Source organism: Apodemus sylvaticus, chromosome 10 (genome assembly GCF_947179515.1).
Source record: "Apodemus sylvaticus chromosome 10, mApoSyl1.1, whole genome shotgun sequence".
In the NCBI taxonomy this organism is placed as follows: Eukaryota; Metazoa; Chordata; class Mammalia; order Rodentia; family Muridae; genus Apodemus; species Apodemus sylvaticus.
Window position 1 is genome coordinate 23,829,833 of NC_067481.1, and position 16,608 is coordinate 23,846,440.

The 16,608-nt window shown below is 41.7% G+C and overlaps 1 protein-coding gene across 1 annotated transcript; it reads left to right on the forward strand.

The window, feature by feature from the left end:
- Window positions 1–2,919: 2,919 nt before the first annotated feature.
- On the forward strand, window positions 2,920–14,240 carry Krt222 (keratin 222). The gene is made up of 6 exons (XM_052195856.1): window positions 2,920–3,098; window positions 7,510–7,638; window positions 9,310–9,530; window positions 11,302–11,378; window positions 11,579–11,714; window positions 12,797–14,240. The coding sequence occupies exons 1-6, from the start codon at window positions 3,003–3,005 to the stop codon at window positions 13,023–13,025; spliced, it is 888 nt and encodes a 295-aa protein (XP_052051816.1). The 5' UTR covers window positions 2,920–3,002; the 3' UTR covers window positions 13,026–14,240.
- Window positions 14,241–16,608: the final 2,368 nt, after the last annotated feature.

Genomic DNA, 16,608 nt, shown 5'->3' on the forward strand with positions numbered 1-16,608 from the left:
CCAAACTCCCTCATTCTGACAGGACTCTGAAGCCTGTAGCTGATCACCAAGAATCACGTGGACCCCACACACAGAGTTTGATGAGCCATTAAGACTGGCTTCTTAATAAAGAGCGTGATTTTTTTCAAAAGTAGCTACAATTTTTTTTTCTTTAAAACAAGGGGGAGGGGCAGGATCTGAAATCTTGAGGCGGTTAACCTTTTCAGTCCTGTGCTTGCACATGTGAGTACTAACCCTTCAGAACCAAGCTGGTTCTGAATGGATGTATAAATAGGTGAATAGCATTTCTTGGTGTGTACAAGGAGTGTTCCCAGCAAGAGGCTCAGATTTCAGATTTACACTGTATCCAGTAGCTCCTGGTCACTGTAGTGGGGTGGGGGTGGGGGGTAGAACCTAGGACCTTGCTCATACTAGGCAAGCTCTCTACCACTGAATACATCCGCAACCTTTTGAACACTATTTATTGATGTGTTCTGTGTGTATGTGTGTACGTGTGTACTGTGTGTATGTGCACTTTTGTGTGGATTCATAAACACGTACACATGTGTATAAGCCAGAGGTAGGTGTTGGGTGTCTTCTCCGCCTTCTTTTTGAGGCAGGGTCTGTCACTGACTCTGGGAAGGGAAGCAGGGCCATGAGTTGCAGGGACCTGCCTGTTTTGCCCTCTCAATGCTGGAGTTAGAAACACATGTCACTACCTCCATTTTTTTAATATTCACTTTACATCCCCATCACAGCCCCCTCCCTCCTCTTTTCCTAGTCCCATCCTTACAAATCTCTAGCCCTCCCCCTTGGCCCTTTCTCCTCCTCCAAAAAGATTCTAACCCATCCTGGGGTATCCAGTCCCAGAAAATCTAGGCACATCCTCTCCCACTGAGGCCCAACCAGGCAGTCCAAATTGCAGGGAAGTGGATCCAGTGGCAGAGGACAGAAACTGAGACGGTCCTACACACACACACTTGTTAGGGGACCCACATGAAGACCAAGATGCTACACTCATTTCTTGTGCAAGAATTGGGCATCCAAACACAGGTCCTCACCCTTGTGCAGTAGGCATGTTACCGATGACCTATGTCCCTGCCACGGACTGACCCAGTCGGGAACACACGACTGTGGGGCAACCGGACTTTGGTAGTCAGGACAGCACAGGATGGCAGTGACAAACAGAAACAAGCACAGAGGCGGTTTGAATCTGAATGTATTTTGCAGTTCTCAAGCAAGGGTTTTTATACATGAAAGATTGGTATTACAACTTCAAAAGATGTATCCAGTGAAGCAGACACAAAGAACAATTATCATAATCACTTGGCACAAGGAAATACAAAATCAATCAGGTATAATATTTCCCATGTAATGGATTTAGAGAATCAATTACAGATAACGTAACTTTCCTGATCAGATTATATAAAATCACCTGTAGTTAATAGCAAACTTTCAAAGTCCTCAAGAACACTTGATTGTGGCCCCTAGGTCCTGCTCAAGCTAATGAATTTCCATGAGTAATCCTTATCTAACATCTAACTTCTGTTTTGTTAAAACTTCTCGAAATCCACTTTAAAACTATACTTAAACGATGCTTTCCATACCACAGTGTCAGAGCTACCCTCATCTACACACGCACAGCCATACACATCTATATGTTGTTGGGAGGTTTTATCAACGTATTATATTATAATTATGTAAATGATTATGAAGCAAAGCATTGAAGTTCTTAGAAAAGAGGTCATGGCCAGTGACTCCACTTCAAAGAATAGACAGACTCTTATCCAGCTTTCTCGATTGGATTCTCTCAGCCCAGGCTATCAGGATCATCTCGTGAAAGAGGAAGAGGAGAAAAAGCAAACAAACTGACGTGAACTACGGCTCAAAATTATTCTTCAGCTAGAGAGTTCCACAACCAGTCCCAGGAGCCCTCCTCCCCTTGGAGTCTAAGGCCTCAGTCTGTGGAACTTGTCACACAGAATCTACTGGGGTTGGTGTGGCATGTCCCCCCCCCAGTCCCCAGCCCTCTACTGAATACTTGAAATATCACTTGTCCAAACTGAAATGGTATATATAATATTCCTCGGATTTTAAAGGCATTATCAAAAGAAAAGAATGTAAATATCTTATATTACTTTGCTTCCAATATGTGGGATTAAACAGAATGTAATATTAAAATTGATTTCACCTGTTTCTTTTTATATCTTTTGATATGATTACTAGAGTGCTTTAAACTTCATGCATAGCTTCGATTTGTAGTTCACATTGTATTTCACTAAGAGGCACTGGCCTAGGTGCACAAAACGATGAAAGACCCGCTTACAGTGCAGACTGACCTCCATCACATCTAGCTCAGCTCTCTAGGTTCAGGGCAGGATCAACCTGAAATGACAGGGAACACTTAGTTTTTCACTCCTGAATTTAAGTTGAGTTTAAGTTGGGAAAGCTAAATAAAATGTTTTATTTTGGGTTTGGGCGGTGGTTCGTTTTTGGATGTTGTTATTGTTGTTGTTTTGTTTTGTTCCCCATCCAGGGTCTCACTATGAAGTCCTGACTGGCTTTGAACTCAAGATCTTTCTGCCTGAGTGCTAAGATAACATGCCTGCCCACTGTGACAGGCTAACTACAGTTTTCTTAACCTTGTGAGCACATTCCCAACTACAAAATAACTGAACGCCCCTCCCCCACCGGCAAAGCATTCACTTGCATAGAAAACCCTTGCAGTGACCCTGTGGGTGTCATTTTCCTCTCTTCCTGGAGACCCGGAGATTTCTGCTGGACCAACAACAATGGGCGAGAACAGTTTCTCACATTTGCATAATTAATTAGCAACCCTGGAGTTCCCCCACTCCCCCACCCCCGCCCCCATCCCCGCTTCTGGTAGGGGAAAAGGATCTCTGCATCTTTAAGGCTCCGCGGGGCTGTCTGCTCTGGCGACGCAGGCAGGGCCGGCCGGCTCTGCCGCAGCGACTCATCCCATCGCTAAGGTCCAGTTAGCCAAGGTGGAGGATGGGAAAAGAATGGAACTGTCCCAGCTCCTCAATGAGATCAGGGCAAACTATGAGCAGCTCCTCACCAGAAATCAGATAGAGACGGTGCTGTCAACACGGATGCAGGTAATGCTTTCATTCAGCCAGGCACCTTCAGGATAAGGACACAGTCCATGTCTACCCGATCCCTGTCCCGGTCTCTCTGAGGTACAGTATCCTCTTTCCCACGCAGCATCTAGTGGGGAGGCAATTTAGGTGTTTCTGCACTGGGTCTGGGGTGACAGGCAGGGAGAAAACCCTTTGGCTGTGCTGTTGAATGACCACTCAATAAATATTGATTGATGCATTGGAATTTTGTAGAGATCATTAGGTGACAGTCATTACTAAAACATGGAGTCAACAAGCAATAAAATGGTGCTCTCTGACCTCTTTAAGCTTTTTTTTTTTCCAGGAAGGAAGTATTCTGAACAACTCTTCAAAGATATTATGGAGTTAATTATAGAGACAATTTAAATAACATCTGTAGACTCAAAGCTTGATAGTCAAGCTTGTTTGCCTTGCACACTCTAGGAGGAGATAAAAGCAAGAGAAATATTTCTAGGAGGTTTCTATCATCTTTCCCAAGCACTCAGCTTTATACTGACTGATATAAATAGAATCGTCTGAGCATGTGAACGTGGCTTTCAGAACCAGGGATACAGATTCTGACAATTAAAATCCCCTGCTGAGTAGAGAGAGGCTCTACACTTAAAAGTACCCATTTTTGCTTGGGGGGGGTGGGTATGAGAACTGTTTACTTCTGACACAAAGCTTGAAAGATATTTAAAATAAATAAATGAAACAGAGCCAACTCAGACCAAGGCTGTTTCAAATACCGTATACTCAGTTTTAAAGTGATATTTGCCTTTAGTAATTAAGGCCTCAAATTTAAATAAATTTAAAAGCAAATATTTGGGAAACAATGTTTCAGAAATGTAGGACTTTTTTATTAACTAATCTCTTATACCCCAGTTCAAACTGTATTCCCAGCACCTAGACACAGCAAAGAGTTTACTTAAGAACAGGGTCAAAAACAAAAACAAAACAAAAATGATAGTTAAAAAAAAAATCACAGGACTTTGTTTTATTAGTAACTTATTGCAATATCATTATAAATTTTGCCTGTGGGTAATATTCTCAGTTTTCAAAAAGAATGATCAGTTCCAGGGATTAAACAAGGTCACTGGGCTGTTGGTTTAGATGCAGAAGTTTACTCTCCTTCCACATGGTAGAGAAAAATATTGAAAGGACAACTTTTGAAAATTATAAACTAAATGAATGTTTTACAAAGTAAACTTGTAAGGTGAGTTCACAAGTTTACAATGCTGAACTGACTTTGAATTTTAAAAAAAGCAAAAATGTTTTATGACATAAAAGTTCTTGAGAGAAATGTGTTTTCCCAACTAACTCACAAAGTCAGTTTATTTTATTACCACAACATATTGCAAAGCCCTGGGTTCAAGCCCTAGAATCATGCAAGTAAATAAGGAAAATAAACAAACAGGTGCTTTGGCTACCAAGTACTGCATAGCAAGTCACCTCCCAAACTCAACAAACTAAAATTTAGACTAATGTATCCTGTCTTGTAATTCTATGTGATGAGGAGGCTGGGGGTAGGGACTCTGGGGCTACACAAGATGAGATGCCGGATGGTGCCCTACTGACTGACATAATCAAAGTGACTGGATAATGTGTTTGAGACCTTGGCAGGAGCTTGCTGGAAGGCTAGCCTGAGATCCTTAAGCCTGCTGTCTGCCCTCTCCATGTGGTCTTAGGTCCCTCTCCACCTAGCCTCCCTATATGACCTCTCCAACAAGATATCCAGATTTCTAAAATGATGACCGGGATCCCCAAAAGCATTTTGTGGAAGCTGACAGGTTTCTTATTGCCTAATCTAGAATCAGGACAGCATTGCCTCTACCATAGCCAACTGGTCACAGCAAGACTCAGGACAGCCCCATTCAACCTTGAATCACACAGGACAAGAATTTGGGGAAGGTGTGGCTCACTAGAGACCATCTTGGGAATCTAACTAACACACATAATCTCCCAATTCCCCACTGGGAGTTCCAAAGACCAGTGATCCCTGTAGCCTTATCTGGTTTCCAAAAATCTTTATATTCTGTTTTGGAGTTGCTCCCATAGATGTTGGTTGCTTGACTTTGCCAAGCTGACAAAAGGGAAAAAAGTTCCCTCTAGTGTCTTTCTTTTTCCATTTTTCAGAGGGAGGGGGTCTTAATGTGTACGCTGAGTGTGTGTGTGTGTGTGTGTGTGTGTGTGCATGTTTGCATGTGTATGGGTGAACTGTGTGAGATTCACATGCATGTTGGCCTGTATGCTAATAAGGAACCAGGGTTGATCTCAAGAATCATCCTCCATTGTTCTTCCAATGTATTAGTGGAGGCAGGGTCACTCAGTCGAACCCAGAGCTCACTGATAGATAGAATTGAGATTTCCTATCCTACTTTCCCAGGCTGGAATTACAGGCAGAGTTCCATATCTAGCCAGCATTTGCACGGTTCTGGAGATCTCCTGTCTGTAATCTTGCATGACAAGCACTTTGTTACTGTGCCAACTCCCCTTTTCGCTTATATCTAGCCCTAAGTTTTATTCACAGACTTTTTATTGACTCTGGCTTCCCTTAAACAAAATCTACCATATAATCAAATTTACAAATTTGAAAAAACATAAAAACTTGCCTTTTTTTTTTTTAACTTCAAATCAACTCAACTCATGGACCCTGATGAGATCAGTGCTGGTAATGCTGTTAACAGGTGTTTTCTTTTTAATTCCATCAGAATGAAAACATTTAAAGCAAAATAAAAAATACCCCACTTTCCCCTGGCACTCGCTAGGCCGACGTTCTACCCCTGAGCAAGGCATCTTCCCCTAATTGTTTTTACGATAGAAGAACAGTTAGAAAATGATCATCAAGATGTATTTTGGGGGACTTGGGGGATAGCTCAGCGTTTTACTGTAAAGGTATGAGGACCTGATTTTGATCTGCAGGACTACATGTAAAAGTGAACGTGGAGGTGACCACTGTGATCCCAGCAATGAGATCTGGAGGTCAGGCACAGAAATCCCTGGGGCTCACTGGCCAGCCGTTCTAGCCTAATCAGCCAGCCTGGGTCCCAGGGAGAGACAGTGTCTCAAAACAATTAAAAAGAAAAATAAAGCTCTTGAGAAATTATCCCTAAGGCTGACTCCAGCATATAATATTCCTAGGCTATACATACACACAAGCATACGCCCGCATGAACACACACACACACCTGCATGGACACACACACACAATTGCTTTTATTATCCCCAAATATCCAAACTGAAGGTTCCATCTAAAAACATCATCTTGATAAAAGTAAAAAGGTTTCTGTAACATAGAACTTCATTGGAGAACATTGATGCCTGTGACAACTTAAGTTTCCAGTTTACTAGTCTAGTCATAATGGTTTTTAGCGGTGTCTGCTCCTAGTCCATGCATCCAGAATTGATGTGTGTCTGCCTCTGTGAAGCAGCCTACAAAACGTGGAAAAATCATCACTGAATTTCAAACTATCTTTCTCATTAACTCATTCCAAAAAGTGGAAGGATCAGAGGTCACAAATTTGTCTCAAAAACTTTTCATTAAAATAGATGTGATTAAAAATATAAATAAATAAATACATAAATATATAAATACATTTTAAAAAAAGGTGCCAGGCAGTGATGGTGCACACCTTTAATCCCAGCACTTGGGAGGCAGAGGCAGGCAGATTTCTGAGTCCGAGGCCAGCTTGGTCTACAGAGTGAGTTCCAGGACAGCCAGGGCTACACAGAGAAACCCTGTCTCAAAAAAATAAATAAATAAAAAATAGATGTGCTTTTTTTTCTTTTCTGAATTTCATAGGCTGATATAGTTAGAAGGAACTTTTAAGATCATTTTATTTTTAATGATTTTTTTTTGTTATTGTTGTTACTTTTGGTTTTTTGTTACAATTTATTTATTTATTATATGTAAGTACACTGTAGTTATCTTCAGACACCACAGAAGAGAGCATCAGATCACATTACAGATGGTTGTGAGCCACTATGTAGCTGCTGGGATTTGAACTCAGGACTTTCGGAAGAGCAGTCAGTGCTCTTAACCACTGAGCCATCTCTCCAGCCCTAAAGATCATTTTATAGCAGAGAAGACTTGGCCTGAAAGCATAATTGACTGGCCTGAGCATTTGATCGACTAGTAATCAAAGCACTAGAACACACACTTGTGAGCCACCATGTGGTTGCTGGGATTTGAACTCAGGACCTCTAGGAAGAGCAGTCAGTGCTCCTAACCACTGCACCATCTCTCCAGCCCAGAATGCACACTTGTAATCTAATAGAAGTAGAAAAAGTGATTTGATTCCTATATAATCGTACTGTGATTGCTTTTGAATGCCTCCCTTTCAAGAGTGCCCTTTGGGGGGTTGTTTGTTTGTTTGTTTGTTTGCTGTTGTTATTGTTGGCTTTCTTACAGCTAGAGGAAGATATAACCAAAAAAATGGACAAAGATGGAGAAGCTCTGAAGGCAGCTCAGGCTGAACTCAAGGAGGCCCGCCGACAGTGCCACCACCTACAAGTGGAAATCGAGTCTCTCCACGCTGTGGTAAGGAAGATCCCAAGGCTCCTGCACCCCAGAGCCTATGTGGTTTAAAGAGAGGAGGGACATGGGAAGGCAGCTTGCTGGCAGAGCACTTGACCAGTGTGTACAACAGAGAGAGAGACAGAGAGAGACAGAGAGAGACAGAGACCAGAACTTTACGGTGGAGTCCACTGAATGCTAACCCAGATCCTCGCTCTTTCCCACCCACTGGCTATATCAGCTCACTGGGGGTTCAGTTTAGACCAAGAGAATTTTGTTGTACTTGCTTGTGGGTCTGGGCTCCCTGACTCTTGATATGAGAAAGTGGATTATGTATTGTTATTATTAACTATAGTCTTCTAACCGCTGGCTTCCTGCATTCATATCATTGAGATTCCTAGTGGAAAAATAGTTAAGCATTTTCCTAACATGCCTTTTTAAAATTGTTTGTTTTTTCGTTCATTTGTTTGTTTGTTTAGTGTGTGCACATGTGGAAGCAAGCCAGAGAAGGACTTTTGTGAGCCAGTGCTCCCCTTCCACCATGGGGGCCAGGGACTTGAACCCAGACTGTTAGGCTTAGCGGCAATACCTTAAACCAGAGAGCCAAGCCATCGGCCCCCAGAAGTCAGTTTCACCTTTGACATTCAGTATGTTTTCAATATTTTTAAAAACATAAAATAATCCAGAATAACGGTAATCCCAATGTAAAAGAATTTCTTTTTTCTTGCCAAAAGAATGATTACAAGATTATTTTTGAAATACAGAAAGCTATCTAGTTATATGTGTTTTTAAAAATTATCCAGTCCTGAAGACTGAGGCCAGGGCTTTCTTTGTCCTTGCTTTGCTACGAAGTGGCATCCTTAGCCCCGACTCTTTGATGTTGGTGAGACATCATCTCACAAAGTTGCCCAATCAAGCCTTGAACTGGTGATCCTCCTGCCTCTGTCTCCTGAATAGTTGTCATTACAGGTACGTGTCATCATGCTCAATCACCAAATATAATTTCCTTTAAAAAAAAAAAGGTGGAAGTCAGGCATGGTGGTTCATGTCTACAGTCTAGCATTTGAGAGGCTGAGAAAGGATTGCCTTTAGTTCAAGGTTAGCTTAAACTACAGAATGAACTAGGCCTGGTTACATAGCTGTAATTCCAAGTTCAGGACCAGCCTGGGCTAACTACATCGTGAGACCTTGTCTCAAACAGCAAAAGGGGGCGGGAAGGGGGGGAGAGGGCCCGCAGCAAGATGGCTCAGCAGGTAATAGTGCTTGCAAAAGCCTGCTACCCTGAGCCCGATCGCCCAAACCCATGTGGTGGAATGAGAAAACCAAATCCCGAAAGCTGCTATCTGATTTCCAGATGTAGCATATGGTATGTACACATACACGCTCACACTCACACAGATAACGAAATGTAAAAAATAAAATAAAATAGCAAAAGAAAAAGTCCTGTTGAATAACTGAAGCACAATTATTATAACCTTTAAATTAAAACAAGACAAGCAAACAAAAAAGGTGGAGCCACAGGTGTGGCTCAGTGGCTATCCTGTTCAAGGTCCTGGCTTTGGTTACTTGTCCCATAAAACCAAATAAATAAATAGGTACTAAGTAAGTAGACTAGCACGGGTGAAAACATTGCAAATGAAACTTCAGAAGCCCTTGTCCTGCTGCCCGTTCACTGCTGAGGATGTCTGTCAACAGGAAAGGGGGCTTGAAAACTCCCTGCAAGCCAGCGAACAGCATTACCAGATGCAGCTGCAAGATCTGGAGTCGGTGGTTGGTGGACTAGAGAAGGAGCTGCAGGAAGTGAGGCGTGGCATCGAGAGGCAGCTTCAAGAGCATGAGATGCTTCTCAACACGAAGATGAGGCTGGAGCAGGAAATAGCCACGTACCGTCGACTGCTAGAACAGGAAGAGATCAGGTACTAAAGGCGTGGATGGCTCGAGGTCAGATACAGAGCCACTGGTGGTGCCATCAGAGAAATCAAATCCAAAATAAAGCCCGCCACCACCGCCACAGCCTGTTCACTGAGCTCCTGTAGTGACGCAGGCTTAGTGCACTTTCAGAGAGCATGAAGAACTGTGTCTGCTGCTAAAACTTGACACGTTTATAACCAGAGTTGGCTATTACAGTTTTTGGTCACTAAGGTGGATTTTCTCAGTCTTCTCACTTTCTCCACTGTTCCTCCTTTTTAGGACTAGTCTTTACCTTTTATAGATCACCCCAAGGAAGTTTGGAGATTCACAACCCTGCCCAACAGCCCAGCCCCCAAGCCCCAGTAAACACCTAAATGATAATACTGTAGTTGGGGGATAAGGCTTAGCCAGAACAGGGCATGGCCAGCATGCATGAGACACTGAGTTTGCGCTGAGTTTGTTCACCAGCATCACATAATCCAGGTCTGCATGCCTGTGATCCCAGCACTTGAGAGGTGAAGGCAGGAAGAGGTCATCCTCAGCTCCATAGCAGGTTGGAGGCTAGCCTGGGCTACAAGAGACCTTCTCTCAAAAAGTGAAAATAATACACAAGTGATTCTATTATACAGGCATGAAAAACAATACTGGCTTGAGTCACAATTTTAAGGTTTTAAATAATCCTAAGAGAAAAAGGAGCTAGCAGGGGAACTCTTGATTATTCAATATTATATTTTACAATAGGTATAAGGTCTTAGACCTTTAAACAAGAACAACATCCCCAAGTTTCTATATTCCCATAAAAATAAATCTTTGTTCTTGTTCCGAATCCTGAATCTTCTGCAACACCAGATGAAATAGGGTTAGCCTGTGATATGCGCCTTGGCATATGTTAAATCTTTAAAAATCACAAATGGAATTCAAAATAGACCACTTACTAGCTGGATGACCTTGGACAGGTTACTTAACCTCACTGTGGTTCTGTTTTCTCATCAAAATGGGAACGATAATGTCTATATGACACTATTGCTGTGAGAACTTACTGAGTCAGCACCGTGAAGTGCTTAAAGCACTATCTAGCACACTGTGCTGTGTAAAAAATTACACAATTTTATATATGATGTATATGTAATATATTATTAAATAATGATGATAGATGTTAACTTCTAAGCATTCCAGATATTGACAAATTGGTTTTTAGTATTTTATAATTTCCTATATCTGTATTATGTTTAAGATATTAAAAAATTAAAATTAACAATGTTATTATACAAAACCCAGGAAATATAATGAGCAATGTTATTAAGTACTATACATTGTGTCCCTATGACGTTTGACCTGTTAACAGGCTTCTCCTAGTTTCTGCAGTCTAAGAAGTAACGTGTTTCTGAAGTTGTGTTATTTTCTGGGCACCTAATCCCATCTCCCACACATACCCACTTCATCCCCCACCTTTGATCTGGCTCCAGAATTTGATATTTACTAATCTCATCCAGCTCCTTTGGTAATATAGCTACATCTGTATACAATGTAGAAAATCGGTCTGCGCGTTATTTTAACCCTTATAAAACTAGCTCCTAGCCTCCTCCAGCTTCCTTGGGCCTGGGAGGCTCACTGGGCTGCCCGATGGCCTGGCTCATCACTGTGAGGGCTGACTAGTATTCCCATTGTGTGGCCATAACAACTCACCACTCTCTCGTCTGTTTCCTTTTGATTATTTTATTATTTTATTTTATTTTTGCTACCGCAGTCTTGTTCCTATGACTCTTTCCATTTCAGATATTATGGTTGTATCCAAGGAGAGAAAAAAGAAGAAAAGCCTACCAAAAGTAAAGTTGGCTTTCTTCTCCCCTCAGGTGAGTTTCTGACACATTAACCTAATTTGAAAATAGATGTATTATTGGTGGAGATGATACAGAAATTGCTCCAAAGCAGCAAAAAGAGAAATGTTCAGTTCGTGTATATTGTGACCCCGCACCCCCCAACACACACACTGAAATGTCCTTTATTTTCCTTTTGTTTTTCAACATTGTAACTTAATGTAACATTTTTACAGCCATTATAAATGAAATATCTTTCTCGACAAAAGTCTCACAAAAGTATGAAAGTGAAAATATGGAGACAGTGACCAAACAGGCAGTAGTGAACGGAGACGGGGAGAAGGAGGGCGCCCAGGCCCGCGGCACCATTCAGTAAGTAAGCGTGCTTGACTCTGGAGTAGCACTGAGGGCGAGAAAAGTCACTTGGATTGAACAGTCTTAGCGGTCTTTTTCAAGTATTTCAAACACTTCCAGTACACTGATTTTTCAGGCAGACATGAATAGACACACACAGCTACACAAAGAAGAATGTGTAAAGAATTCACTTTTTTTTTTTCCCTAAAACTAAACTGGGAGCATAAGAATTGTATAGATGGGGCTGGAGGGATGGCTCAGCAGTTAATAGCACTGACTGCTCTTCCGAAGGTCCTGATTTCAAATCCCAGCAACCACATGGTGGCTCACAGCCATCTGTAATGAGATCTGACGCCCTCTTCTGGTGTGTCTGAAGACAGCTACAGTGTACTTACATAGAATAAATAAATAAATCTTTAAAACAACAACAAAAAAGAATTGTATAGAATTCCAGCACTCCAGAGGCAGAGACAGGAGGATCTCTGTGAGTCCAAGGCTTGCTTGGTATACATAGTTCTAGAATAGGCAGGTCTATATCAAGAGACCCTGTCAAAAAAAATTAGAAATAAAAAAAGTTTAATTAGCCGAGCAGTAGTGACACATGTCTTTAATCCCAGCACTCGGGAGGCAGAGGCAGGCGGATTTCTGAGTTCGAGGCCAGCCTGGTCTACAGAGTGAGTTCCAGGACAGCCAGAGCTACAACAGAGAAACCCTGTCTCAAAAAATAAAAAAAAAAAATTAATTTAAAAAAGTGTATAAATCCCACATAATCTATATTTAAAATTATATTCTTATGGTTGTTAAACTTGTGTCAGTTAGAAATTCCACAGCCTGGGGGTAGAGCGAAGGCTCAGAGGCTTCTTCTCAACCATTCACTGCTCAGGTCCAGGGAAGCTGAAGGCTTCTTTAACCTCTGCCGGCACCAGGCATGCAAGTGGTACACACCCATGCATGCAGACAGAACACACTTGAAATAAATTAATCTAAATTGTTAAAATCCCACAACCTATACATTCTACACAAGACTTATTCATGAATATGAGCTATACATTGTGTCTATTTCTTCTTCTATAAAAACAATGTTTATTTTCTCATTTCAGGACAGAGAAAGTGGATGAAGTTATAAAAGAATGGGAAGGTTCATTCTTTAAAGATAACCCTCGACTGCGGAAAAAGTCCGTTTCTCTCCGGTTTGATCTCCATTTAGCAGCCACCGATGAGGGCTGTTTAGAGAGCAGACATGATAATCTGCCAGATATCGAAGTCAGACTTATCATGAGAAGATCCTGTAGTATTCCCTCCATCAAACCCCCACCAGGAACCAACTAACTGGAGAGTGTATTTATCAAGGGCACTAGGATGGGCCTACATAGGCCATACAGACCCCCAGACCCAAATGTAAGTTATTTTCCATGGATAGTGTTAAGACGCTGTGGGCTGAGGCTCTCTGCAGAGAACACACAAAAGGTGATGCTGCTAGGACTCCAAAGATGAGCAGGATTGTTTTGTGTTTTGTTTTGTGTTTTGTTTTGAGAGGGGTTGCTTAAAAATAAATCAGAAATCCAGTATGGGTTCTGTTTTATTTGTCATCTAAATTGTCCTTATTCTGGCAAGCTTTAAGTATTAAGGTGCCTTCATTAAGTTTGTAATTTTCCTCAAAGGCTGAACATCCTAAGGAAAACAGAATAGCTTGTTTGAAAACTGAAGAGCTACAGTGAGTTTCTCTCCATGGTTCCAGGACCAGCTGAACCTAGAATGTTCGACTTCTAAAAAGGCAGCAGCTAGGAACAAACGTTTAAGGAGGAGACTCCATATTCACTTAGGACTTTTCCTTTTGAGGCAATCATTTGAACCTTGGGAACTAGGAAGTGCTCCATTCATGAGCAATTCTAAATGAATCGTAGAGCACACTCCAAGGCTCTTTTGATTATTAATAAAATTGGGTTACTCTATATCTTAAAGCTTTTTTCAAATCAGTATCAGGAGAGTCAGTTTGTTGAAAGATAAAGGTTGTATACACCACACACACTCCAGCTATACAAACCTTTTTAAAGCACATTGAAAAGGTGGTGACTCCAGTTACTAGGACAGTTACCCAGCTGCTCACCAGCTGCAAATAAAGTGTGAGTAGTGTCTGCTATGGGCCTCAGAGGAGAGATTCTACAAACTCGGAGAAATAGTCCTTGCAGTCATTTCTGTGAACTAACAGCATAGTATTGCTATCTGAGCTAAGAGTGTCTGCAGAACTTGTTTTTAAATTGTTCAAACTGTAATAAATAGAGATGTGAAATATATTCGTGAATAAGTGAAAAATTGTTGCAAAGTTTTTTTCTGTTTTTTAAAATTATTTACTTACCATACATGTATTCCTGCACACCAGAAGAGCGTGCCAGATCTCATTACAAATGGTTGTGAGCCACCATGTCTTTGATGGGATTGAACTCAGGACCTCTGGAAGAGCAGCCAGTGCTCTTAACCTCTGAGCCATCTCTCTAGCCCCATTGCAAAGGTTTGTTTTGTTTTTTAAAAAAACCTAAATTTGTTTAATTCAAGTACATTTACTTTGAGCCCTTAAATAATAGATGTTTTACGACATTTATACATTTATAGGCTTTTTTTTCTAAACAAAAACAAATAAGGAGTACAAACCATTCACCACTGTTCTTTGTTTGCAGCTGAAGTTATCATCTAAGGGCTACAACTACACTAACATTTTAGTTGCACCTTCAAAACCCAGCCCCCTCTCCTCCTCCCTCTCTCCACATGTGTGTGTATATATGCATATATATGTTGACTAGTAAATATGCTTTAGCCACAAGGAACTTACATTAACTGTTAGTATGATCCAGGGTTTAGCGGTTGTCTTTTTCAGTCCTCCAGGTTGCTTTCAGCCTGACTGGCTCTAGTTAGTAAAAAGGAAGGATGTTGTTTTTTAAGGTTACAACAGCATATTAAGCACTTATTCTTGAATAAGCACCTGACCTAAACTTGTATCCTATACATAAAATGTTTCTCTCAGACTGGGGTATGGCAGGGCGGCAGAGCTTCACCTAGCACAGAGGAGGCACTGGGTCTGGACCTCAGGAAAAAACCTTGGGGAGTTTTATTCTTCATTAAATGCTGCAACTTTGTTAAAGCTTTGACTGCAATCATATTAGCCATTGTACTGGTTATTACTGCATTATGCAACAATCATTATGATAAAGTGATACATTTAGTGCAATCTACCGCAGTGTTAGGACTGGGTATTGTGAATTAACAGCTCTCTAAAGAAGTTCCACAGTGTGGCTGCTATGTGTGTAACATGCAGAACTTGAATTTGTAAATGAGTTTTGTTTGCTTTGAGGCGTTTTAAAATCCGAATATGAATTTACCAAAGTAAATAATACCACCAAAATAAAAAAAAAATTTAAACATGAACTCTAAGGCTTCCTTGTATTTGAGTTCTCATATTTCATTTATGTCTGTGCATGGTTAAGCCAAACAAAGCTAGCTCACTTCAGGAAGAAGGAAAACTCTGGTCACAGGAGATGAGGGGTTTAACGTGGTTTCCAAGATAAATTAAGGATCAAGTTTTAAAATCCAACTAGGTGCTGACAGTACACACCTGCAATCCCAGAGCTTGGAAGGCAGAGGAAAGATTTTGAGTTTCAGGCCGGGCTGAACTATGTTCTGGCTTCAATCCCCAGCACCACACAGAAGTAAAAAGAACAAGAAGGAACACCATGCCGCCGTCCAGTCAGAACTGGATCAATTCCCTCTTTTTTTAAGCCACTTTTGTGCCAGCCCTTTCCCACCACAGCATGTCAACACTGTTGAGCTTCAGACAACTGCCCAGCTGGGGGTGGCACCTTGTAGCACGCATGCGTGTGCATATGTGCCCCAGAGCACTGTACCCACTAGCTCCTTTTCTACCATCCCATAATCCCACAGTTGCTAAGGCAGGGAAGTAACAAGGCTGGAGATACTAGGCAGACAGAGGAAGAAGACACTGAATCCCTGCTCTAACTGTGTGGATCCTACATTCATCTCCAGGCTTTTTGTGTTAAAAACCATTTTCAGATACATTCCCTTATGCTATGCATTCATCTAAAGAAGAGAAAAAAAAAAAACCTCTCCTTTAGTCTTTCCTTTCAATACGCTTTCATTTCGTTAATTTCACCTGAGTATGAAAATATTGGGCGATGGAAGAACTGGATGGTTATTATCACTTATCCCTGGCTTTGCAGCCGTCTAAAAATACCTCATTTCCTGTTGTCACTTCCAGGATGAGGGCCAGAAGGTATCCCCAGCATTCAGCCAGTTTCTCTACATACTAACACTGTCCTTGGATAACCACAGGAGGTCTGCTCATTTTTGACCCACATTAGCCAGGTATTCGCTACTTCCTATGGTCCGCCAAAGTACTTGTAATTTGTAAAAAGGAGCCTTGGAATAGTCCAGAAAGATGGCTCTAGGAACACTTACTGAACCCCTAATGAACAAGTCTAGCCCTAATTGGTAATTATGAAATTGTCCCGTTCTGTTGCCTGAAACTTTGTTTTCAAGACTTTCCAAGATTGCAGATGGGCCAATCCCATATAGAGGGTATCAGACACAGGACCGGCCTGGGAAAGTTCCAGGAGGGCATCACGAAGAAACACTGAGCTGACTATTTGAAGGCAGGCGAGTCTGAGCTGAATTGGCCCTTCTGGGAAGGGATGTGAATTGTCACAGGTATACCAGCTGGAAGGAGTGAGCTGACATCTGAGGACCCTAGGCGCAGAAACCCGTCGCCATCACTCAACCTCTAGAAGCATCTGGAAAAACTACAAAACTCCCGTGTTGCTTTTCGCTTAGGCGTTGGCAGGGGAGCCCTGCTGGGCGCCAGCAAGGACCTGAACGCAGCGACCCAGGTCCTCCCCGCCTACAT

Coding starts and splice junctions, on each gene's coding strand:
- Krt222 (XM_052195856.1), top strand. CDS start 3,003: ATGGAACTGTCCCAGCTCCTCAATGAGATCAGGGCAAACTATGAGCAG. Junction 11,379..11,578: donor TGGCTTTCTTCTCCCCTCAG/GTGAGTTTCTGA, acceptor ACATTTTTACAG/CCATTATAAATGAAATATCT. Junction 11,715..12,796: donor CAGGCCCGCGGCACCATTCA/GTAAGTAAGCGT, acceptor TTCTCATTTCAG/GACAGAGAAAGTGGATGAAG.